Here is a 24,165-nt window from a genome sequence, read left to right on the forward strand (position 1 = left end):
TTGACCTTATTTGGAAATAGGAACTTTGCAGATGTAATCAAGCTAAGGTGAGGTCATTAAGGTAAATTCTAATCCCCTGACTGGAGATACCCTTATGAGAAGAGAAGAGACACGGAGACACACGCAGAGAGGAAAGACGGCCGTATGAAGGAGGCAGAGACTGGAGTGAAGCGTCTCTAAGCCGAGGAGCACCAAGGGTTGCCAGCAACAGCAGAAGCTAGGAGAGAGGCATGGAGTAGACTCTCCAGAGCCTCCAAGGAACCAATCTTGCCAACACCTTGTTTTCACCCCTCGGCCTCCAAAACTGTGAGAGAATAAACTGCTGTTTTAAGCCACCCAGTTGTGGTTATTTGGCACAGCAGCCCTAGGAAACAAATGAGACAGGTATGGCCATTATCCCATAATCATGCATTCTCTGGGTGCACCTGTTGCCCTGTCCATGACAAAGCGCTGCCTCAGTCCGTCTTGTATACTAACAACCACTTTCTCAGAAGCAGGAACCCACTAGCGTGGTAATTTTTTTTTTTTTTTTTTTTTGTCAGGGGATGGCATGAGCAGGGTAAATTTGTATCTCATCTCCTTTGCCGCCTCCTCCAGTACTTGCCTGCTGTGTTCCCCCTCATTCATCTCTGGTAATTCTGCATCCTGAATTACCCAGAGTTCTCTGACCACGCTTTGTCTTTGTGTTTTAGTCTTGTTCTATTTGCCAAGCCCCATTCTTTGTTAAAAGTTTGATGAGCCTTCTTCCAGGATTCTTCTCACTCCCCTGTCCCCCCACTTTGAGTTAGAAAGCTTATGCATCCACCCCACCATGCTGTGGTGATAATGTGGTAAAGCCTTGATTATGGTAGGGTGTCCTTTGCAGCCAGATGACCTGAGATTTGAATCCTGCATTTGGCACTCACCTTGCTGCGTGACCTTGAGCAAGTTGTTTTGCCACTCTGTGCCTCAGTTTCCCCATCTGTGCAACGGGGATCAAAGTATCTACTTTTACAACGGGCGGTTGTAAGCATTAACAAGCTAATATGGTCAAAGTGCCTGGCACATAGTAAGTGGTCAGTAGGTGTCAGCTATTACTGTAATTATATGTTTACTTGTCTGACTCCCCCACTAAACTGAGATACTTAAAGGCAGTAATTGTGTGTTTTTCTCTCTCATCCCCAGTGTCTTGCAGAGTACTTGGCACATGGTAGGCTCTTGATAAGTGTTTGTTGAATTAATAATGATAATTAACATAATTGCCTACGAGGATCCCATATTGGGCCTTGACCCTCTACTTATTCCACAACATGCCGGGATAATGGCGCTAAATATGGCTCAGTAAAACCAGCACAGATCAGTTGGTGTTTCCTGAGCACCTCCAACGGGGAAGGCACCTGCAGTGGAGGGGACAGATGAGTGTGAGGCCAGCCCTGTGCTCAGGGAGCTTAGAATCTAATGGGGAAGACAGGTGGTAAGCACAGGAAATGTTAAATGACAATATGAGGTGGTAATAAGCATTTGTGAGAGCAATAGAAGACACAGGATGTACATTCACAGTTATTGTTTGAGAGAGACAGAGACAGAGTGTGAGTGGGTTAGGGGCAGAGAGAGAGGGAGACACAGAATCCGAAACAGGCTCCAGGCTCTGAGCTGTCAGCACAGAGCCTGACGCGGGGCTCGAACTCACGAGCCAAGAGATCATGACCTGAGCCGAAGTCGGGCGCTCAGCCAACTGAGCCACCCAGGCACCCGTCATGTGTACTTCCCTTAGTAGACACATAACATCTGGTTGTCTCTCTGGAATTAGCAGCCATCAATAATCATTGCTAGATCCATTATTTCATTAGGAGTTGTAAAATGGTGATATATTTATCATCTGGAGACTCCTGTAAAAACAAACCTCCCCTCATTGACTGTTATCCTGAAGTATAGCTGTTCAGAAAGGGAAAATAAAGCTTGATGCTTAACCAGTTTTTAAAATAATGACTTGGTTTTCTAGCATCCTTCAGAGGTGATCAAGGGAAGGCTTTAGGCTTTTTTTTTTTTTTTTTTTTTTAAGATTTTATTTCTGAGTAATTTCTATACCCAACGTGGGACTTGAACTTACAACCCTGAGATCAAGAGTTATATGCTCTACTGACTGAGCCAGCCAGCTGCCCAATTTGGGGCTTAAAAAAAATTTTTTTTTAATGTTTATTTATTTTTAAGAGAGAGAGCGCAAGCTGGGGAAGAGCAGAGAGAGAGAGAGACGGAGACACAGAATCCGAAGCAGGATCTAGGCTCTGAGCTGTCAGCACAGAGCCTGATGTGGGGCTCCATCCCACGAACTGTGAGATCCTGACCTGAGCCGAAGTCAGACGCTTAACTGACTGAGCCACCCAGGTGCCCCTGGGCTTTTTTAAAAACGTCATTGTGAAACATCATTATGAATTTTAAGTTATTCGGTGTGTGTAAGTCCATGTGGTTCTTACCCTTATGGTTGTTTAGACCCATCTTTGGCTGGTGGTGGTAGCCTCTTCAGGTGGGCCTTGAATTTTTTGATGTGACCTTACTAGTGTTTGCTCGTTCCCTTGTATGTGATGATGTTCCAGGCTTGTCTTGTGCATTTCCTGCCCTGGACCTGGAATCAGGCTTTTCTCCAAAGAGGAAGGGCATGAATTTTTTAAGATATTGGTCCAATTTCGGTAGAAGGGAATTATTATAATTTACACTCCCATCAGCAAAGCATGAAGCCATTTTATCCATATACTTACGAGTGTTGAGTGCTATTTTAAAAATCTTGGTGTTCGTTTGATGGGCAGAATAACTCGTTCTAATTGCATTTCTTAGATTCTTAGTGCATTGCAATGTTTTCTTATATTAATATTTGCTTTGAGAGGTCTTTATGATTTTACCATGTTAGAATTTTAGTAGTTATTATAGTTGATTTGTAACTCTATATTTCAAGACCTCTTCTGTCAGTTGCTGGAAATATTCCTAATTTGTTGTTTGCCGTTGAGAGTCGTTTACAACTTCTATTTTATGTAGTTGAGTATTTTCATTTATAAAGCATAGAATTGTCCAGGCTTCTCTTGTTGGGGCCTTACGGGATCAGAAAGCTGAAGCCTAATAGTTATCGCCGGGCATTAGCTGGCGCATAAACATTGACTCTGCCCTCCTCACCTGACTGCAGTTGTGTTCCTTGAGGCCAGAGACCTGCCTCCTACCAAGATGGTCTGGATCGTTTCTCACCCTGACAGACTCGCTCCAATTCTTGTTCGTATTGAAGGTGCCTCTGATTTGAGCAGCTTTGGGAGGGGAGGCCATGAAACTCTAAGCCACTGCTAATCTGGTCACTGCCTGGATGTCCCTAGGGCAGTGGGCAAAACAATGCAAAGCCCCCAACAATTGGCAGCCACCTTGTGGTGCTTCACCCACTCAGGGCGACACCCGTTGAACCACAGAGCCCCACATGTTTGTATCCCGTGCCAAGGTGGCTCTGAGGCTCTGTCAGGCGGCAGTGGGACAAAGTTTCAGACCTCAGGGTCTGTTCAGAGAGAACCGCTGCTCTCAAGATGGCAGAGATGGGGTGAGTGGCACTTGGCAAGTCCACCTGGCCTGTGTGAGGGATGCCAGCAAAGACCCTGCACCAGGTAGGAGATGTCTGGGATGGCCCGTAGATCCTAAAAGAGAAAAAAATAGCTCGAACATAATAATGACAATAAATGACTGCTAAGAGTCCAGACTCACATAGTGCTTAACTTAATACGTGCTAGGCACTCTTCCAAACAAGCCAAATTTATTAACATGTGACTTTACTTTTCACAAGCCTGTGAGGTAGATACTGTTATTAGCACCATTTTACACAAAAGCGGAGGCACCGAGAGGGTCGACAACTTGGACAACTTGCCTGAGGTCCTACGCTCGGTGAGTGGGAGAGTAGAAATTGAATGCAGGCAGCCTGGCTCCAGGTTCTGAGCTCTGGCCCCATCTTCAGCCTGCCTGTATGTGGTAGGCCAGGGCCTTAACATTGTGTAGCTCTTCAGACATCCTGGAGGGCGCTGCATCTTTGTAAAGCCTTGCACGGCAAAGAGCAGCCAGCTCATTTTGCATATGGGGAAATGAAGGCCTGAAGAACACAGTGACTTTTTCAGAGCCAAGTCTAGGATGCAGGACTTTGTGCATTTGGTAGTTGACACTCGTTTGGCACCAAAGTCAAACTCTTTGAACCTTCTATGAACCGAATGGCCCTTAGACAGATACAAGCAAAGTGGTTGCCTTTTCCCTTTGAAAGAGGCCAAAATCTTTGCGGTCTGGTGAACGTGGGGATTTTATGACTTTTCTGGGTATACCTCAGACCTTGCAGTGGGCTCTTGAGGGCTGTGTGGAGGCCTGCTCTTGGAATGTCATGGTCCGAACCCAGGCCTGGCCCCTTGTGGAGGTCAAATGCTTTGCCCTTGTGTAAGGAGCAGCACACAGAGTTCCAGAAGCACCGGGACTGCTGGGTCAGGGGTTCTGGAAAGGTTGGGTAAAAATTGCCCCGCTGTCTTCTTGCTCCTGGCCTAATGGCTCAGACCATTTTTAGATGTCAGGAAGTATAACAATATGGTACATTTATCTTGGTGAATAATGGATGAGCCCTGGGAAGGTACTGTGCTTTTCCTGGTGAATTATTTACCAGGAGCCTCTAATTTGAGGGCTCTCCATTATAAATGGCCTGAATCTGGTATATAGAGAGCCCCTCCTCCTACTCTGCCTCCCCCAGGTCTCCCACGTACAGGAGAGCTGTTAACCTTTCGTGTCTAGTGATATATTGGGTAGCCCTGTGGCCGAGCTGGGGACTCGCTGAGTTTGGAGCCCCTGAGGCTGCTGGGAGGGGTGGGGAGGACCTCCCTACTAGAGACACAGGGACAGACCTGCCAAGGGAAGTTGGGGTAAATGTGGGGCTGGGCCCTGCTCTACAGGTGTGAGGAACCCTAGGTATGCCTACATGTGGGTATATTCGTGTGCTGTACGTCTTTGTTTTTCTTGTCCCTTTCTCTAGACCTCTGTGACTCTGTTATTCTGTCTCTCAGTTTGTTTGTGTCCATGTCTCTCTACCTGTTGACTCTCCTCTTCTCCTCTCTCAGGGCCTGGGTCTCTCTCTCTCTCTCTCTCTATGTCTCTTCCTCTCTAAGTCTGCCCATCGCCCTCTGTCTCTCTGTTAGTTGTTAGTCTCCCTCTGTCCATCTGTTTGTCTCTCTCTGTTTCCTTCCCTTTTTCTCTCTGTCAGTCTCCCTCCAGCCCCCTTCATCTCATCTCCCTGTCTCTCTCCATCAGTGTCTTCGTGCCTCCCCCTTTCCCTCTCTCCTGCTTCCCCTCCTCCCTCCCTCCCTCCCTCCCTCCTTCTCTCTCCCCCCCTTTTCCCATTCTTCCTCTCTTCCTCCCCCATTTTCCCCTCCCCCTCTGTCCCTCTCTTTTCCTCCCTCTCACTCACTCACTCTCTTGCTGTCTCTCTCTGTCTCGCTGTCTTGCTCTGTGACTTTAGAGGTCTGTAAGAGGCACCTCCTGGAATGGAGGGACAGCTAATTCCAGACTTAAGTGAAGCCAGATCTTGGTGCCTTCCAGACCCTGACTCAAAGATTGACAGAGTAGGCATGAAATAAACTTTAGGTCTTTGTCATTTTTTTGGCTATTCAATTCGGTTATTGCATCAGCCACCCTTAGGGGCTTTTTTTTTCTTCAGCTATTTGTGAGTGCTTTGTGTTTTATAATGTTTTCTCCCCAACAATCCCTAGGCTTTAAGCATCTGGTGATGAGTTGCAAGTTTTTGCTGCTTTTAAAAATAACTTACAAGGGATTGTTTCTATTATTCATCAGTTTGTGTTTTTTCATCTGTTTTACTGATTTGGAGATCGAAATACTCATTTTGCCATCTTTCTCCAGAATGCCTTCTCTAAACAGCTGATTTTTTTAAATGACTCTTTTTTGGGTTATTTTCCTTAAAAAATAAGGGAGCAAATCACCAGCAGAGACTTGCAGTTAAGAGATTAAATGAAAGAGTAAAATTGTCTGTTAGAAAGTTTATATTTTAAGCAGTAAAATAAGGTTTATAAGGAGTCTAGGAAGTATGCTGTGGTTTGATTCTAACTCAGCATCTGGCCGGCCTTCCCCTTCATGCCCTGTCCATGGCTCCGCCTCACCTTGCGACACCAGGCCAGACCCCGTCACATCTGAGTAATATTTGAGCAATATGTTCATGGCTGCAGGATTTGGTCCTCACTACAAGATAGCCTTCCTGTCCAAGGTTTTCTCCAGCCATACGTGCTACCAGAGGTGGGTAACAGGAGAGCTTTTGGTGGCAGGGGCTGATCTGTCTTCACAAGGAGAACAGTGGGCACTGTGGACAGACCTGCCCCCACACCTGTCACCAGCAGCCTGGACTCCAGGAGGGCACCCTTGCCTCCTCAAGCCAGTGGTTCTTTCAAGCGTCCTCCCTCAATCTGGATCCTTTGTGTCTCAGGTTGAAGCCTGAAGCCTAAAGCCTGCAGCATCCCTTTAGAGGACTCTCCCTCCCTGGAGAGAAGGGTTGGTTTCCAGAAACAGCTGTTGGCCGGACAGGTGGAGGAGGAAAAAAGAAAAGAAGGCTGGGGGAGGAGCACTTCGAGGATGGTGTCTGCTTCTGACTCCTGAGCCCTGCCTTGTGCCCTGGCCCTGAGGGGACAGCCAGGCTGCCGTGGGTGTTGTCCAACGGGGTCTCCTGCAGGCTGCCTAGGGGCACATTCGTTTCCTGCACATGTGTTAGGCATCACCGCGTGTCACCGGGTGTGTGGCAAATGCAGCCCACTGCCGCAGGCCCTGAGTGGCTCGTGCTTTCCACATCACACATAGCAAAGCGATTTCCTCACATTCCCCACTCTTGTCTGCTCCGGGAAGTGGTTTGCAGAGTGCTTCTAAATATAAAAAGTATGAGACCGACTCTTTTTCTTATCCCTTTGAAACCAGCTGAAAGTCCAGCCTCTTCAGTGATTTTTTGGGTTTATAGGGAGAAGAAAGGGAAGCAGGGGTATGTGTGTGTGTCACCAGGCTCTGAGGACACCCAGCAGACAGTGGGACTAGGTGCAGTGATAGAGGCCAGGGTGCTGGAGGCACACAGAGAGGAGGAGGGTAGAGGCTTGAAGACCGATCTTCAAACTATGGACAGCTGTGTTCAGCCACTTACTTGTTCAGAAAAAAAAAAAAAATCTTCACTTCTTCCCTCCCCGAACCCGACTGTATGTTTACCTATTGGGAGGACGGTAGGAAGGAGGTAGGAGATGACCACAGGGAAGGATCTTCAAAACACAGTGCTAAATGGAAAAAAAGTAAGAAGCAGAGTGAGAGATAATGCAAGACCACTTACGTAAGTTAAAAATACCCGCCCTTGAAACAGCAATCACATTTTCCCAGAGCACATGGAGAGAAAAGGATTTACATTAAACACGATAGAATGGGTGGGGGAGGGTGTGGATCAAAAGGAATAAGTGAAAGAAGAGAAGCAGCCAGCGTGGCATCGTGGAAAAAAACGCAGGCAGACAGACGTAGGGGCAGGACAGATCTGGGGGTAGTTTAGACTCTGCCATTTACTGGGATAGGTTTGACTTCAGTTTCCTCCTCGGGTACAACGAGGCTGACTCGTGTTAAGGATTTCCTTTTTTTTTTTTTTTTTTTTTTTTGAGCTCATTTATTTTGAGAGAGAGTGTGTGCAGGTGGGGAAGGGGCAGAGAGAGAAAGAGAGAGGGAGAGACAGAATCTCAGTGCAGAGCCCAATGCAGGTCTCGAACTCCTGAACCTCAAGATCATGACCTGAGCTGAAGTCAGATGCTTAACTGACTGAGCCACTGAGGCACCCCAAGGGCTCTTTAGATTAGAAATGAGTCTGTGCATGGGGCCAGCAAGAAGCAAAGGAGCTAAGGCAGTGATGTCTAATGGAGCTTTTTGTGGGGACAGAATGGTTTTATATCTGCACTGTTCAATACAGTGACCTCTAGCTACACACAGCGCCTGAGCACTGGAAATGTGCCTGTTGCTGCAAAGGAAATTAATTTTCAATTTTGTTTCATTATAATTAAATGACATTTAAATAGCCCCATGTGGCCAGTGGCTACCATATTGGCCAGAGCAGGTCTAAAGGATATTTCAACTTCTTTAGGGGTAAGGAAGGATTTTCTTCATTGAATGGAGTTGAGACCACTCTACCCAAAGGGCAGGGAATCGTGCCCTCCCTTCCACAGGGAATTTGGGGTGAACTGCTGTGGTCACTCTGGTTAGGTCTAAGATTTGTGCTCACTGCTTCATCAGCCTCCCAGGGCTGAGGCAGAGATGGGTAAAAAGAGCTCAAAAAACAGACTCACAGGGGCGCCTGGGTGGTTCAGTTGGTTAAGCCTCTGACTGCAGGTCAGGTCATGATCTCACAGTTCTTGGGTTCAAGCCCCGCGTTGGGCTCTGTGCTGACAGCTCAGAGCCTGGAACCTGCTTCGGATTATGTGTCTCCCTCTCTGCCCCTCCCCTGCTCGTGCTCTGTCTCCCGTCTCTCAAAGCTAAATTAATGTTTAAAACAAAAACAAAAAAGAAAACCGACTCACAGAGTTTTCCGAGCCTGCCTTGAAAATTAATACAAACTAAGGCTAGGTCTCACCAGTTGCAAGGCTGTAGTCCCCGGACTGTCACTTAGTTCACTCCCTGCCTCCACAAGAAAGAGCACAGGATGCTCACCAGGCTTACCTGGGGCCATTCTTGCTGTGGTCCCCGAGAGCCCTCGCCACCACACCCGGGAGTCTAATGAATGGTTGGGGAGCCTGCCGCCAGAGGGTGGGCTCTCTGTCCCCTCTGGAGTCCTGAGTGCACTGGCTGAGCACCCCTGAAGTCTTCCTGGGACTGAGCCCTGGCTCATTTCCCAGTGCCCTGGTCCAGCAGCTCTGTCCCCTTGCTTGCAATGTATATTATTTCCTCAGGCCTCTGACTGGTGTCTTCAGGAGACACCTGGCTGCTGTCTCTCCTCTTTCCTTGGGGCTGAGAATGCATCTGTCCCCAGGCACAGGGGGTGGAGAGAGCTCCTGATGTTCTCTCGTAGTTCTCCCTCTCCCTCTCCCTCCCAGACCCCCCCATTTACCAGGCCTTTGGACTCCCCAGGGATCACCTTATCTCCAAGGACATTTTAATCTGGGGTCCATGGTTCCCTAGAGCTTCTGGGGTTTTTTACTTCCCTGAAACATACGCAGACTTTTGTGTATCTGTACCTGATATGTATTTCATTTGAATATCATTGACTATCCCAGGAAGCCAAAAGAATCACTAAAATTGGTATCAAGGCTGCCATTTTCCAGGAGAGGAAACTGAGACTTGGGGAAGAAAGTTAAGTTGGCCACGATTGGATAAAGGTAGATGTAGGACAAGATTTCAGGTTAGATAGACTCTTCAGTGACTTCATTCCCCTCTAAATGCTTGTGCGGTATTTACAGTGCCCGGGCACTGTGAGGGGGCACAGCCATATCCCATTGGGCACGAATGTCTGCCCTCCCCTCAAGTGTACAGTCTACCTTGGGGGTACAGCTCTCAGTCACAGCACAGATGGCAATATCAGGGGTGTCCCAGGCAGTGAGCTATCAGTGAGAGTGTGTGACCAAGGCAGAGGCGGCATCTCTTGGGGAGCCCGGCCTTAGGAATGGGAGCTGCTTGTCAGAAGTGGTGCTGGGCCCCCGTTCTCAAGCCCCAGCTGCCTCCGACCTGCACACCTGCCATATACAGCATCTCTCATAATCCTCCTGGGCCCTGCCCTGCCCTTATCTCCCTGGGCTTTGGGAGCTTGTGCTGAGGGTGGGGGGTGGGGGGTGGGGAAGGGACTCTGAGGAGTGAACCCTTTGTTTCTGTAGCTGCCTTTGAGGCTCTCTGCAGCGAATCCAGTGTGAGGTCTTGGGGGCTGTCCAGGGCATCCTCTTGTATTTTTAATTTTACAGATAATAAATCTGCCTGGGAGGGAGTACTGATTGGCTCGGGCTACTCTGCTTGTTAGTGGTTGTATGGAGACCAGAACCCAGGTCTCCCCACCCAATGTTCCTTCAGCCTGAGCACATCACCTCATGTGGCTGGGTGTTTAATTTGTTGCTGCTTCCTTGAAGACATCACAGCCATTTAAGGGTTACCAAGGGTGAGAGAGGTGTCCCAGATAGGGTCCTCCCGGCCCCAGCAGAAAACAGGCTAGTTCCAGGGACCAACAGTGTGGCCGCTGGCTGGGGAGCATTTTAAGCCTCATTTGTTGGTGTATTTGTCCCTCTGGCTCAGATGCCACATGATGCTGGACACAAGGACCTGCTTCTGCCATCAGAGGTTGATCTTCCCCTCCAGGGCCTCCCAGAAGCTGGCAGGACAGGTCTGAGTTGTATTTTTCATCTAAGGTAGGCAAGTTGGCCTGTTAGGTTGTTTCTGCCCTAATCCCTGGTGATTTTGTTCTCTTCCTCTAATCCGGATGTGGGAGCCTCTCCAGACATTTACAGTTAAATCCCAGGATGGGAAAACTCAGCTGGGTCCCTGGCTCTGCTCCCTCCTACACTGTTTAGAACAGGGACTGTGATGGCTTGCAGAGGGCTGCAAGGCTCCTGTCCATGAACCTAGGGTCTTTTGTAGACCCTGGAAAGACAGAAGGGGGTAGAAACTCTGTGCTCTGCCTCTGGGTCTCGGAATGCGCTATGACCCATTTTCAGTGACCCTCTAAATCCTTATTTTCCATGACAGAGTCTGGGTTGCTGGTGCTGCAACCACATACAGTATCTTGGTGGTACACTGGTGGTAGAGAAGGACATTCCAGATACCCAGATTCATAAATACCACTGTAGCATTCATGTTTCTGCTGGCCTGGGTGAGTGGGATCGGGGATAGGGTAACTGAGCTCGCTGTTCATCCAAGTGACTTGCTCCTACAGCAGTTGACATTTGTTCTTCAAAAAAAAAAATTACAAATGTGTATGCGCTGTGGACCTCTGGAGTGGTTCCAGAGCAGGGGAGAGTATGCTAGTTAAATGCCGGAAGGTCAAGTGTCTCCGGTACAGTGCATTGACCCCTTGGGGAGGAGGTGTGGTGCAGGGACTCTTGCTGGGTGCCCTTAGAGTTTCTGGATGGAAGGGACTTGTGAGGAGGGCTGTCCTTGTGGATGAGGGGACCTGGAGCTGCTCTGCTTCCCGGAGCATTTGTGGCTCTTGGATTGAGGGTTTCCTCTGCTGGCCTGTGTCCTGATGCTGTTGTCCAGAGAGGGCACAGAGTGTTGTCAGCCTCTGCCTCACGGGTTTATGTGCCCTGACAGGAGCCACCTCAGCCTGGGCACTGGGAGCTACCTGGGAGTCCGGACGTCCCCCAGCAGGGACTTAGGCTCTGAAGCCAGAGACTCGGTCTTAGGTATGGAGGAGTGGGCCACTTCTGTATGGCTGATTGGATTTGGGGGTGATCACTCATATGGTCACACACTGCTGTGCAAAATGCCCATGCCAGGGCCAACCAGGGTCTTGGTATTACAGCCCGGTCCTGAGGCATCTGCCTGAAAGATGGAATTTTCTTTAGTAAGAGAGGACAGAGGTAGAATCAGCTGGCCAGGTTTGGCAGGTTCTGAGGCCTGTACAGGTCCTGGGGTGTATTTCCTAGGTCAGGAGGACCAGCCCCTGTGAGGTGGATAGTTGAGTGGCCCAGATGGATGCTTGGACCAAAGTAGCTGAAATTACTTCAGAGCAGAAAAACTTCCTGCTGCTCTCTGCTCTCCAGAAAATCATGTTTACACATATGTGTGTGCACCCATGCACACTTGGACACACATGGATTTACTGGGCCTGGAGCCCAGAGAGCAGCAAGGAGGGCAGGCAGCAGACCAGACGCTTGCTTGGGGGTGGGGAGCAGAGTTGGTCTGCTGCCCACACAGCCTTTCTCTGGGGGCTGAGGCCAAGGCACAGGCAGAGCGAGTGTCTGCATAGAGATGGCTGTTGGGGAGCCAAGGAAATGGCTTGGAAAATGTCCTTATTGGCTATTTGCAGCTCCAGCTTTGTTGGGGTCGGCACCTGGTGTGGGGCAGATGGTTCTGTCTGCTTGTTGTTGTTGGTGGGGGGGTGGCTTTTGAGCCCTCTGTGCCCAGCGGGGCAGCCTCATACCCTCGTGTGCTTTGTGCTGTGCTATGGCCTTGTATAATGTGAACCCACTTAACTTCATGCAGCCTGAGTGGTAGGGGCGGGGTCTCCATTTCACAGCTCGGGGAAGCAGGCAGAGAAGCCAGGCTGAGGTGGCATGGCTGGGAGGGCAGGAGTGGGGCTGTTGGGCAGCGCTGAAGCGGGTAGCCTCAGGGGCCACGCTGGCCGTGTGTTCTGTGAGGGCCTGAGTAGGAGGCGTGATGTGTGGTGTGGGGGGATGGTGAAAGAGGGGGTGGCTTGGGGAAGCCCAGGGCCAGTATGAGAAGGCCTTCCTCGGACCACAGCCCTGGGGGCATCCTCAAGTCAGAGGTGGTACAGGGACAGGAATGTGCTGGTGACTGTGCCACCTTGGGGGCAGGTACCATCCCAGTCCCCAAAAGCCTTCCACTCTCTGTCACTGCTGTCCTCCCTTTCATGTTGTTGGTGCCAGCCGAAGCTTCTGAAGAGTTCCTCACTTCCCAGCCTCTCCTTTCTCCTGGAGTCTGACATTTCTGCCAGGGACTCCTCAATCTGCCCCGGAGCCTCCTGCCCATTCCCCGACAGCCCTCCCCTCCGCCCGCGCCCCGCTCCCCAGCAACACAACAGACCAAGCTCTCGTGCAAACTGTGCAGAATGGGCACACCTCCGACTGCCTTCTCAGCAAATGCGGGTGCCACGGCGCTGGGCCAGCCTCCCGATGGCGGCTCAGAGCAGGGGCTGGGGGCTTGGAGTGGCTTGGTGGCTGTTCTCCCTGCCTTTTATAACATCTAAAGTCTGCCCCAGCCAAGCACTAACCAGGACCTGCTGTGAGCTGACGTCAGGACAGAGGGCCCCGAGGGGCCAGCTTTGATGTTTCCCAGGCCCTGTCGTGGGGGTGCAGGAGGCTCTGAGTGGCAGTCTGGGAATGCAACATCTCTCACCACAGCTACAGAGCAGCCCTAGCGCCAGGAGGGGATGCCGGAGGCTGAGCTGGGGTCCCTCTGAGTCATGCCATCTTTTCTTCCAGCTCAGGTTTCTGTGGCCAGTGGTCTGTGGTTCCTGCAAGCCTGCGGCCCCTTTCCCTCCATCCCACCCCCACCTGGTTATTCCCCTCAAACTTGTCTGTTGTGGAGGTTCCTCCCCCATCCAGGGGCTGGGAGTGGTCCTGGGCCTCTCGAGGGGGAGCTTTCTAATGTTCTTAAAATGGGAGTCCTTGGGCAGGAAGAGTGATAATGGAAATAGTAACAGTAGCTACCATTCACCGGAGTAGCTCTGTCCGAGGCTTTTCACACGAATTACAGCATTTGTGACTCATGACAACCTCATGAGAGAGGCCGAGGGAGCTGAGGCATAGACCATCTGCGTTCCTTGCCCAAGGTCAAACACTAAGCATGATGGGCAGGATTTGAGCCAGACCTGTCTGATTCCACACCCTTAACTAATACTCCTCTGCATGGGTGAGGCTCCTCGATCCCCACGTCTGTAGAAGCTGAGCGGGGAAGTGAGGACTCACCTGCACTTGGATGACAGGTGATCTCTCTTTGGCCTTTAACAAGCATCCTGGAGTTCTGGGTCAAGAGTCCCAAGAATTTGGTGAGTTGCATTTGCAGATGTCCACCAGGGCGTCAGTCTGAGTCTGCCCATCTGTATCATGAGAGGTGGTCCGGAAGTGTTCCAGATGCCTCCACGTTCACCAGCTCTTGCCCCACACTTCCTTTAAGGTAACCTCAGTCAGCCAGTTAGCCGAGTGCCTTTGTGTGTCTGGCATGGTCTGCAAGAGGGGTGTCTACCTCTCTACCTGGCCTCAGGAATGGAGGCCCGTTGTGGGATCAGCTATTTCCAGGGTTTGTTTTGAGTTCGTGGGTGGGGCTGGAAAGAATTTGGGGCTGGAAGCTGGCTTCCTTGGATCATGGTCAAACTAGCTGTTTGATTTTGAGCAAACAGCTTAATTTTTCTGGACCTCAGTTTACCTATCTGTTCTACAAAGGCGTTGTACCAAGTTGCCGGCGGTGGTGGTGGGGGGGGGGCGGTGGATGGTGCACAGGGCCACGTTCCTGTGTGGTGATTAGAAGTGAATGGGGGTGTTTGGGATGTCAGGGTAGCTGGGGGTACTTAGCAGTGCCCAGAGGACAGATTAGTTAACTTGCACAGTGGGTGGGACAACCCAGCATTGAGGGCAGTTATCACACCAAGAGAGCCAGCAGTGCCCGACTGAGCAGTAATGGGGTGCTCTGAGCACCTTCCAGCTCCCTGAGTGTCCTGTGGGCTGGCACCTCTGGGAACATTGGGAGGTGGACCTCCTCATCTGGACCTCACTCTGAGAGATCCTGGACTTGTCTTAATGCTGACTTTAGGAGGACATGGTTCTCATGCCCTAGAGCCAAACTCCACCTTCAGGGACTTGAAACAGCAGTCTTTGGGCCACAGTCTCCATCGCTTTGGGAGGGGATGGCAGGACCCCCTCAGCCTCTTCTTGCCCTTACCAGGCCCAGTTTGATCAGAGGCAGAGGCTGCTTCTTCATGTAGCCGCCCCAGGTGGCCTATTTCTTCTTCTCGGAGGGGCTGCACGTCCTCTTCCGTGTTGTCACCCACCCCTGGCAGGCGGGCTGGTGTTCCAGACCCAGTGGCTCAGGGCCTCTGCAGGGCACCCACGTGGGCCAGAAACAAAGCCCAGTGTGTTACTCCTGCTGTAGCCCTGCCACCTGCCCAGCCCTGCCCTCCGCCTCCTCGACCCATCTGCTCCTCAGCACAGGTTTCTCACTTTCCTTTGTTCCCACTGGCTATGGCTCCCCCTTAGTTTCTGGGGTCCCCCTTCCCTGTGGGTGCTCCTTCGGCCCCAGCCAGAGCTGAAATGTTGTGGTGCAGGAGGGGGTTCAGATGAAAACCTGGAACCACTTGGCTTACCTCTCAACTTGGCATAGAAAAGTCAGCCCTGCCACACAGATTCTTAGAGATAGAGGGTAGGATGTGGGGGTGGCCCTGGCATGTCTTTGGCAATAGCTGCAGATCTAGGGAATATTGGCTTCTCCTGTGATGGGGCGAATTTTCCCAAGGAAGTCCATGGTGGGGGTGCAGGGGCATCTGGGTGGCTTAGTCAGTTAAGCGACCAACTCTTGATTTCGGCTTAGGTCAGTATCTTACGGTTTGTGGGTTCGAGCCCCGAGTCGGGCTCAGTGCTGACAGTGCAGAGACTGCTTGGGATTTTCTCTCACACTGGTACTTTGTCCCTCTCCTACTCACATGCACACTCACTCTCTCAAAATAAACTTAAAAAAAAAAAAAAAAAACAGTATAAAAAAAATCCAAAGAAGCCTCGGGGGCGGGGGCGGCTAAGGGCTACAGAGCACCTGTGGGTGGGATTCAAAGCCACCTCTGATGCGGAACTCTCAGTGGGACTGTGAGTGGGAGTAATCCTTCCAAGATGCTCTTTGGGTCATGACTTAACTCTGCTCAACATCCTGGATTCTGAAGATTGATGGGGAGGGTTGCCTGCTAATGTCCCTTGCTCCTCTGCCCAGCATCGGGACCTGCAGGTCTGAACCTTCCTTTAGGGAGCCTCCCTGGTGTCCCCAGCCCTTGGAACTCCCTCTTCTTTCTGTGCTCTAGAGGCACTGACTACTCACACTGTTCATTGGGCATGAGCCTTGTCTTGTTGTGTATGATTGCGCTGTGCCCCCTACTGACTGATGTGTCATGTCTTTGTATCCTGCAGAGCACACGGCACAATTGAAGAGTTTTTCAGTGGACACTTGGCACTTCCAGTCTCATGATCCTTCTGTCCTGAACTTACTGGCCACCTCCTGTGTGCATAGCCCCTTTCGTCCTGTGCACAGAGTGATGGGTGATCTGTGTTAGGACAGTGACTGTAGCTCCTCCTGACTGTACCTCTCTCATGTCCCCATCCGCAGGTGCCGAGGCAGCCATCGTCTTCATCAAGGAGCCTTCCTCCCAGGATGCACTGCAGGGGCGCCGGGCACTGCTCCGCTGTGAAGTCGAGACCCCAGGCCCAGTACACGTGTACTGGCTGCTGGATGGGGCCCCTGTCCAAGACACTGAGAGGCGTTTTGCCCAAGGCAGCAGCTTGAGCTTTGCAGCTGTGGACCGGCTGCAGGACTCTGGAGCCTTCCAGTGTGTGGCTCGGGATAATGCCACTGGAGAGGAGGCCCGCAGTGCCAACGCCTCCTTCAACATCAAATGTGAGAGCCAGGGCGCTGTGCTCACTCCCTATAGACCTTCAACTACTGAGCCCTGCAGGACCCCTCCTTTCCCTCAGCTTCTCCCGTTTCCAGTTGAATGGGGGCAGGCAGAGAGCAGTTGTGGTCAGTTCTTTGAGTGGATAAGAAAAGTTTTATTTTTTCCAGAAGATTTTTTTTCCTTCAAGTCTAGAACCCTTTATGTGTTGGATGCTTTTGCAAATGGCAAGGGCAGTGAGGGCCAGTGTGGCCAGGCATCAGAGTTGTCTGCCACAGACTGGATGGGCCCTCTGTTTCTGGCCCCTCACCCCACCCCGTCTGTAGCCGCAGCCTCGTCTTTGCAGGGCTTCCCTGCACTGTCTCTCATCTCCAGAGCCTGCAGGTTGTGTCCTTTTCTGCTTGTCTTCCTTCCCCTCTGCCTTCCCACACTTGCTCTGCTCTGCCCCTCACTCTGCAACCGTGGCCTCTGCTACAGGGATTGAGACTGGTCCCGTGGTCCTGAAACATCCAGCCTCAGAAGCTGAGATCCAGCCACAGACCCAGGTCACACTGCGTTGTCACATTGATGGGCATCCTCGGTAAGGAGATGACTTTGAGAGTGGGGATGGAGAGGGTTATTCTAGACAAGTAGGGATATCTTCCCAAATCCTGGACTCTATTCATTCTATAGCCACCCCTGCCCATATGCCTTCCCACACAAGCCCCTAGTGACCTGAGGAGAGGTGGCATTGTCCTGCGGAATGATCCTGGATTCTGGGAGCTGAGAGCTGTAGAATCTCAACCTGATTATGCCCCTGAATTATTGTGTGCCTTGTGCAAGTCACTTCTCCTCCCAGGCCTCAGTTTCCCCACTTGCAAACTGAGGGGTCTAGCCTCTAGTCCTGTATGTTGTCCACTGGTCACCTGAGTACCCTCTGCCTCCCTGGTGCTGATCCCCTTGGCCTGCAGGCCTACCTACCAGTGGTTCCGAGATGGGAGCCCCCTCTCTGATGGTCAGAGCAATCACACGGTCAGCAGCAAGGAGCGAAACCTGACCCTCCGGCCGGCCAGCCCTGAGCATAGTGGCATCTACTCCTGCTGTGCCCAAAATGCCTTTGGCCAGACCTGCAGCAGCCAGAACTTCACCTTGAGCATTGCTGGTGAGCCTGGGTTGGGGATGGAGAGGGCGCGGCAGGGATGCGAGGGGCCTCCCCACTCTGTCTGCTCATGCACCTGTGCTTCTCCCACCCCAGACGAGAGCTTTGCCAGGGTAGTGCTGGCGCCTCGGGACATGGTAGTGGCGAGGAATGAAGAGGCCATGTTCCACTGTCAGTTCTCAGCCCAGCCACCCCCTAGCCTGCAGTGGGTCTTTGAAGATGAGACTCCTATCACTAACCGCAGTCGGTAAGGCAATTGGGAAGGGGCCTTCAGGTAAGGTGTTACAGGTTGTGTACTGTCCCAGTGCATTCTCTAAAAGAAAGTCATTAGTATTGCAGACATCCTAGATCTATATGTGTGTTACTTCGAATTTCCAGCAGATGGCAGTAGAATGTTTTGCTATTACAAAATGAGTCCAACAAAGGGAAGAGTCTCCGGGAAGAGCATCTTCCCGTTTGCACCACGGCACTGTATGAGCTAGTGGTGGCACCGTTCTCTTCTCTCCCCTCCTGCCTATATGGGTCTTCTGGGATGGGGAGTAGAGACCCAGGGTTGGAGGGACACAGGGGACCTAGGTAACATAGTCTGGATGGGAAGGTCCTGAATGGTAAGGATATCTTACCCCCCCCACACACACACACACACACGCACTTTTTGGAGGAAGCAGTCACTTCCAGAATATGCTGGAAGGTCCAGCTCCTTTATGTGGACTTTTGTCCTTACCCAGGCACTATGAGAGCAGAGAGCACCTTTGCAGTGCCAAGTGTGGCTGTGGTCCTAGGTGAGGGGCTTGGATCCCACCTAGCTTCAGCCCTGAGGAAATCATCAGCAGTTTTGATCTGGTGTGGCCCAGGGGCTTCTGACTACTGGGGCTGGGTGCCCTAGTGGCAGGCCTGTCTTAACCCTGCGGGGAGGTGGGCCTCTGTCTCTCCAGGTGCATGCTGTTGATGACTCACTATCTGTCACTGACACTGTTGCTCACCTTGCCACCCGGAGAGCTGAGTCTCCTGTAGGTGGAGCACACCCACACACACACGTGAGTGAGTGCACGCATGCACGTGTACACACACGTACACACACACACACACACACACACACACACACACACGCAGAGCGGTGTGACATGTTGGCTTCCTTATCCCTGTCCTCTTCCTGGCTGATTCCTTCCTACATCTCTGACCATTGCAGCATGGGGTTCCATCTCATTCCCTTCCAGAAGGATGCCCGTGGGGCCACTTCTTCCAAATAGCATTCTCTCCTCTTTGTAGTCCCCCACACCTCCGCAGAGCCACGGTGTTTGCCAACGGGTCCCTGCTGCTGACCCAGGTCCGGCCCCGCAATGCAGGGGTCTACCGCTGCATTGGCCAGGGGCAGAGGGGCCCTCCTGTCGTCCTTGAGGCCACGCTTCACCTGGCAGGTAGGTCCCTGGGTCTAGGGTGCTGAGGTGGGGGCTGCCTTCAACCTCGTTGGCACGTAGAGATTTAAGCTCCTGATTCCACCCAGAGTGCAGAGAGAGAAGGAGGATGCTGGGGGCAGGAAGAGGAGATGCAGTGTTTTAAGGGAGGGTTTGAGCTGGAAAGGGCCAAAAGCTTGCCCTGGGACCACATGAGGTACCCTGAGACCCACAGTAATCGGGTTGTTTGCCTCCTGCTCCCATCCCTGCAGAGATTGAAGACATGCCACCATTTGAGCCACGGGTGTTCACAGCTGGCAGCGAGGAGCGTGTGGCCTGCTTGCCCCCCCAGGGTCTGCCAGAGCCCAGTGTGTGGTGGGAGCATGCAGGAGTCCGGCTACCCACCCGTGGCAGGGTCTTCCAGGAGGGCCATGAGCTGGTGTTTGCCAGTACCACGGAGAGTGATGCTGGTGTCTACACCTGCCACGCAGCCAACCTGGCCGGGCAGCGGCGACAGGATGTCAACATCACTGTGGCCAGTAAGCATTTTGCCCTGAGGGGTGAGGCGAGGTGGAGGGGAGCCCAGGTCCCCTGAGGCCTTGCTCTCTGGGTGCGATGTACAGAGGCTTCCCTGGTGCTCACCTGCGGCCCTCTCAACTCTGGACCTTGCTTGCTTGGGATTCCGTTGGCTGCTGGGAGGTGACAGTGGAGAGCCAGGCACAGAAGTCGGGGTGACAGCCCACACAAAAAAACAACCCTTGGGCTGGAAAGGAGGAGCAAAGGATTGGGAGTCTAGAGACCCAGGTCCCACTCTTTCCCTGGTGCACAGAGCAGCGATGGGTAGCAAGCCACCTGCTTTGCCAGGGCTCAGGCTCCTCATCCATAAAATGGGATTGATAACCCACTACTTACCCTACAAGGTGGTCAGAAAGATCAGATGTACTTGCAGTCAGCTGATAGGTTGGCTGGTGGCTAGCTGGTCCCCGGTGGCTTCATTTGCATGTTTCGAAGTTGACAGAGGATATATCTACCAGAGTGCCTTGGTTGTCTCCCCCGTGGCGGCTCCAGCAGGCCAGCTCCAGCCTCTTCACATGGTGGCTGGGGTTCGAGAGGCCAGTAGTGGAACCTGGAAGACTTCTCAAGGCATCAGCTTAGCAGTTGCTCAGTGTTTCTTCCACCGTGTTCTGTGTTGGGCCAGGCAAGTCACCAGCCACATAGACTCTAGGCAGTAGAGAAATAGACTGTCTCTTTCTCTCTCTCTCTTTTTTTTAAGTTTACTTATTTATTTTGAGAGAGACAGTGCAATCAAGGGGGGCAGAGAGAGAGAGAGAGAGAATCCCAGGCAGGCTCTGCTCTGTCAGTGCAGAGCCCACGCGGGGCTTGAACCCACAAAACCGTGAGATCATGACCTGAGCTGAAATAAAAAGTTGGACGCTCAACCAGCTGAGCTACCCAGGCGCCCCTAGCCTGGCTCTTGGTGGGGAAAGTGGCAGCAACACATTACAAAGAAGCAAGGGATGGAAGAACTGTTTACAGTCCTCTTTGCAAACAGTCTGCCACAAGTCAGACAGGAAGTCCTTACAGGGTTTTGAGTCGGAGCGTGACATTCTCAAAAAATCACTCTAGCCGTTCTGAGAATACCAGAATGTTAGGGGCAGGAGTCAAAACAGGGAGCCCAGTTAGTGGATGAGTGTAATCATCCAGGGGCAGTGTTGAAGGGCCTGGAACAGAAGTGGTAGCAGTGGAGGTGAGAGAGATGGTCAAATTCAGGAGTTTCTGGAGCCAAAGTCGATAGGGCTGTGGAGAGGGAAGTCAAGGCTAGGTTTTGGCTTCTACTGTTGGCTGCATAGTGGCAATGTTGACCAAGACAGGGAAAACTGGGATGAGCAGGTTCTGGGGGAAATGATTTGTTCACTTTTGTACATAGAAAACCCAAGAGGCTTGTTGGATATCCAGTCAGAGATGGCAGTAGGCAGTTGGATTTGCAAGTCTGAAGCTTGTATGGGGGGAGGTCAGGAGTCAAGGTATAGGTTTGGGAATCATCTGCTCATATGGCATTGAAGGCCACAGATTGGCTGAGATCACTCAGGGGACAAGTATGGCTAAAACAGACCAGGGGGGCACCTGGGTAGCTCAGAGAGTTGAGCGTCCCACTTTGGCTCAGGTCATGATCTTGCGGTTTGTGGGTTCAAGCCCCGCATCCGGCTCTGTGCTGACAGCTCAGAGCCTGGAGCCTGCTTCGGATTCTGTGTTTCCCTCTCTCTCTTCCCCTCCCCTGCTTGCTCTCTGTCTCTGTCTCTGTCTCTCTCTGAAAAATAAATAAACATTAAAAAAAAATTTAGAGGGGCGCCTGGGTGGCGCAGTCGGTTAAGCGTCCGACTTCAGCCAGGTCACGATCTCGCGGTCTGTGAGTTCGAGCCCCGCGTCAGGCTCTGGGCTGATGGCTCGGAGCCTGGAGCCTGTTTCCGATTCTGTGTCTCCCTCTCTTTCTGCACCTCCCCCATTCATGCTCTGTCTCTCTCTGTCCCAAAAAAAAAAAAAAAAAAAAAAAAAAAAAATTTAGAACACACCAGGGATCTGAGGACCAGGCCTTGGAGTGTTCCAGTGTAATAAAAAGAGCAAGGGTGTTGGAGTCCTGTAGACCAGGGATTTGAATCCTATCTCTATCAAGTATTAGCACATCACTGTTACTCCTTTAAACCTCTGTCTTTTCAGCTGTAAAATGGGTATAGGAATACATACTGAGGGGGTTTATTGTGACTGTTAAGTAAGACGATGTCCAAAAGGTGCTGCCCATAGACCTTCCCTAAGGAGTAGTTGCCGCAGTTTTCACCAGAGCAGGTGGGCTTCTGAGCTCAGGGTTGAGTGTGCTATTAGAGTTTTCAAGGATTGGATCCTTTGGTTGTGTGAACATGTTAACTGGTCTTCTGTTTTTTCCTTGTACCTCTAGCTGTGCCCACATGGCTGAAGAAGCCCCAAGACAGCCAGCTGGAGGAGGGTAAGCCAGGGTATTTGCATTGCCTGACCCAGGCCACACCAAAACCCACAGTCGTCTGGTACAGAAACCAGATGCTCATCTCAGAGGTGAGAACGCGGTTTGCTGCTGGTGGGAGAGGGCACTGTGGTCACCTGGATAGCACTCCTTCCCCTGAAACTGCTCTCGGGGAGACGCTTGTGGGGCCGTGGGCAGAGTCCTCTTGTAGTCACATAATGCGTGCCGCAGGACTCGCGGTTTGAAGTCTCCAAGAACGGGACCCTGCGTATTAACAGCGTGGAGGTGTACGATGGAACGTGGTACCGCTGTGTGAGCAGCACCCCAGCCGGCAGCGTCGAGGCCCAAGCCCGTGTGCAAGTGCTGGGTGAGTGCACATGAGTGAAGAGAGCTCCCGGCCCAGTGGGCAGGAGAGCAAAGGGGAAGGAGCAGCAGGGGCGTGGATCTTCAGGCCTGCCCTGGCCTCTCCAGCTGCCTCAGTTCCAACTCTTTCCACTCACCCACCCTCCCTCTACTGACACAGAAAAACTCAAGTTCACACCACCACCCCGGCCGCAGCAGTGCATGGAGTTTGACAAGGAGGCCACGGTGCCCTGCTCAGCCACAGGCCGAGAAAAGCCCACTATTAAATGGATACGGGCAGGTGGGTACCAGGTGGGCATGGGGTGGGGGCAGGTAGGACAGCCTATTGTCAGATGTGTGCATGTCTGAGGACCAGCCGAGAATCCAGCACCGTGCCAGGCATTGTGGGAAAAACCAGAAAAGTGGGACCAATTTTAGGCCAGTTAGGAAGAAAGGAGCCAGACACACCCGAGGTCGGGTTATGGCCTTAGACAACACGAGGCAGCAAGGGATAGACTTGGTCCAGACAGCGCTGTAAAGTCCTCCTTCTCACTTTCAAAATAGTCATCCTTTGGGACATAGAAGTAACAAGACAAGGGTCCCTTTAGAAAATTTCGGGATGGGGGGTGCCTGGGTGGTTCAGTCATTTAAGCATCTGACTCTTGATTTTAGCTCAGGTCATGATCTCAAAGTTGTAGGATCAAGCCCCATGTTAGGCTCTGTGCCTAACGTGGAGCCCACTTAAGATTCTCTCTCTTCCTCTCCTTCTGCCCCTCCCCCACATGCATTCTCTCTAAAAAACAAAGAAAAGAAAAGAAAAGAAAAAAAATTTGGGAGGAAAAATGCAGGATCCCATCATCCATAATCTTTGGGTGTGTTCCCCTTTCTTTTTCTATGTGTATCTTTCTGTTTGTACATAGCAATTTTATTAAACATATAATTTTCACTTATTAAACTTACATGAGTAAGTTCTGCTCACTATAGAAAAAGAAGACCCACTTAATTATGTAATTTTATACCCTTTTTTACTTAATGTTATCAAGCATTTCCACATACTTATATACATAAACATTGGTTTTGATGATTGTAATAATATTCTGATGATTGGAATCACTGTAATTTACTTAAATATTCCCTAAACATTGGAGATTTGGGTTGTTAACCATCCTCCCTCTTCCCCTCTCTCCTTCTCTGTCTGCTTTCGCTCTCTCTCTCTTTTTATTGCTGCAATAAACATCTTTAAGCCAAAGTTTTTTCTGGATTTGGGTTTATTTCCTTTGGGAGAGATTCCCAGAAATGGAATAATTACGTATAAAAGGGTATGCACATTTTTGCAGCCCTTACCATGGATTGCTAAACTGTCAAAGGGCTGGACCAGCTTTTACATCTCCATGAGTAGTGTGAATGAGAGGGTAAGACTGTAGCTTTCGAGGAGGAAGTGGGCTCTCCCTGCTCAGGTAGTCTGGTGGAAGCTTTCTGTGGGAAGCGGGGCTCTAAGTGGATCTGAAGCCTGGATGGTGGCAAAGAGCAGGAAAGGGTTCTAGGAGTGAGAAGTGGCAGGCAGTGAGGATGAGAACAGGGCAGAGCTGGGGCCCAATCAGAAGTCCAGTTTTGCAAAAGTGAAATGTTGTGTAGGGCAGTGGAAGGAGGTGGGACTGAAAAATTGGGGAAGGAGTAAGTAACGGGGGCTTCCCAACGCCTGGTTCAGGAGTTTGGACTTTGTGGGTAGTCAGGAGCAATGGCATGATTTTGAGTAGAGGTGAGTGACAGAGCGCATTGCCAGTCACCCACGTGACTCTGGCCAAGCCTGTGATTTTCCCTTTGTTGCAGATGGAAGCAGCCTCCCGGAGTGGGTGACAGACAATGCAGGCACCTTGCACTTCTCCAGGGTGACCCGTGATGACGCCGGCAACTACACTTGCATCGCCTCCAATGGGCTGCAGGGCCAGATCCGTGCCCATGTCCAGCTTACTGTGGCAGGTGCGACCGTGGCAGGGCCCTGGGGCTG

General features: G+C 51.4%; 1 protein-coding gene across 1 annotated transcript in view; it reads left to right on the forward strand.

Moving 5' to 3' along the window:
* PTK7 (protein tyrosine kinase 7 (inactive)) overlaps nt 1-24,165 on the forward strand; it is a 63,312-nt gene that overhangs the window by 21,370 nt on the left and 17,777 nt on the right. Inside the window, exons 2-11 of the mRNA XM_058734019.1 lie at nt 16,009-16,296; nt 16,769-16,871; nt 17,242-17,432; nt 17,526-17,676; nt 18,699-18,847; nt 19,096-19,362; nt 21,774-21,907; nt 22,047-22,182; nt 22,339-22,458; nt 23,988-24,137. Of these exons, the coding sequence (XP_058590002.1) occupies nt 16,009-16,296; nt 16,769-16,871; nt 17,242-17,432; nt 17,526-17,676; nt 18,699-18,847; nt 19,096-19,362; nt 21,774-21,907; nt 22,047-22,182; nt 22,339-22,458; nt 23,988-24,137 (1,689 nt within the window). The remainder of the gene's footprint in view (nt 1-16,008; nt 16,297-16,768; nt 16,872-17,241; nt 17,433-17,525; nt 17,677-18,698; nt 18,848-19,095; nt 19,363-21,773; nt 21,908-22,046; nt 22,183-22,338; nt 22,459-23,987; nt 24,138-24,165) is intronic.

The sequence above is a fragment of the Neofelis nebulosa genome, chromosome 6 (assembly GCF_028018385.1).
Source record: "Neofelis nebulosa isolate mNeoNeb1 chromosome 6, mNeoNeb1.pri, whole genome shotgun sequence".
NCBI lineage: Eukaryota > Metazoa > Chordata > Mammalia > Carnivora > Felidae > Neofelis > Neofelis nebulosa.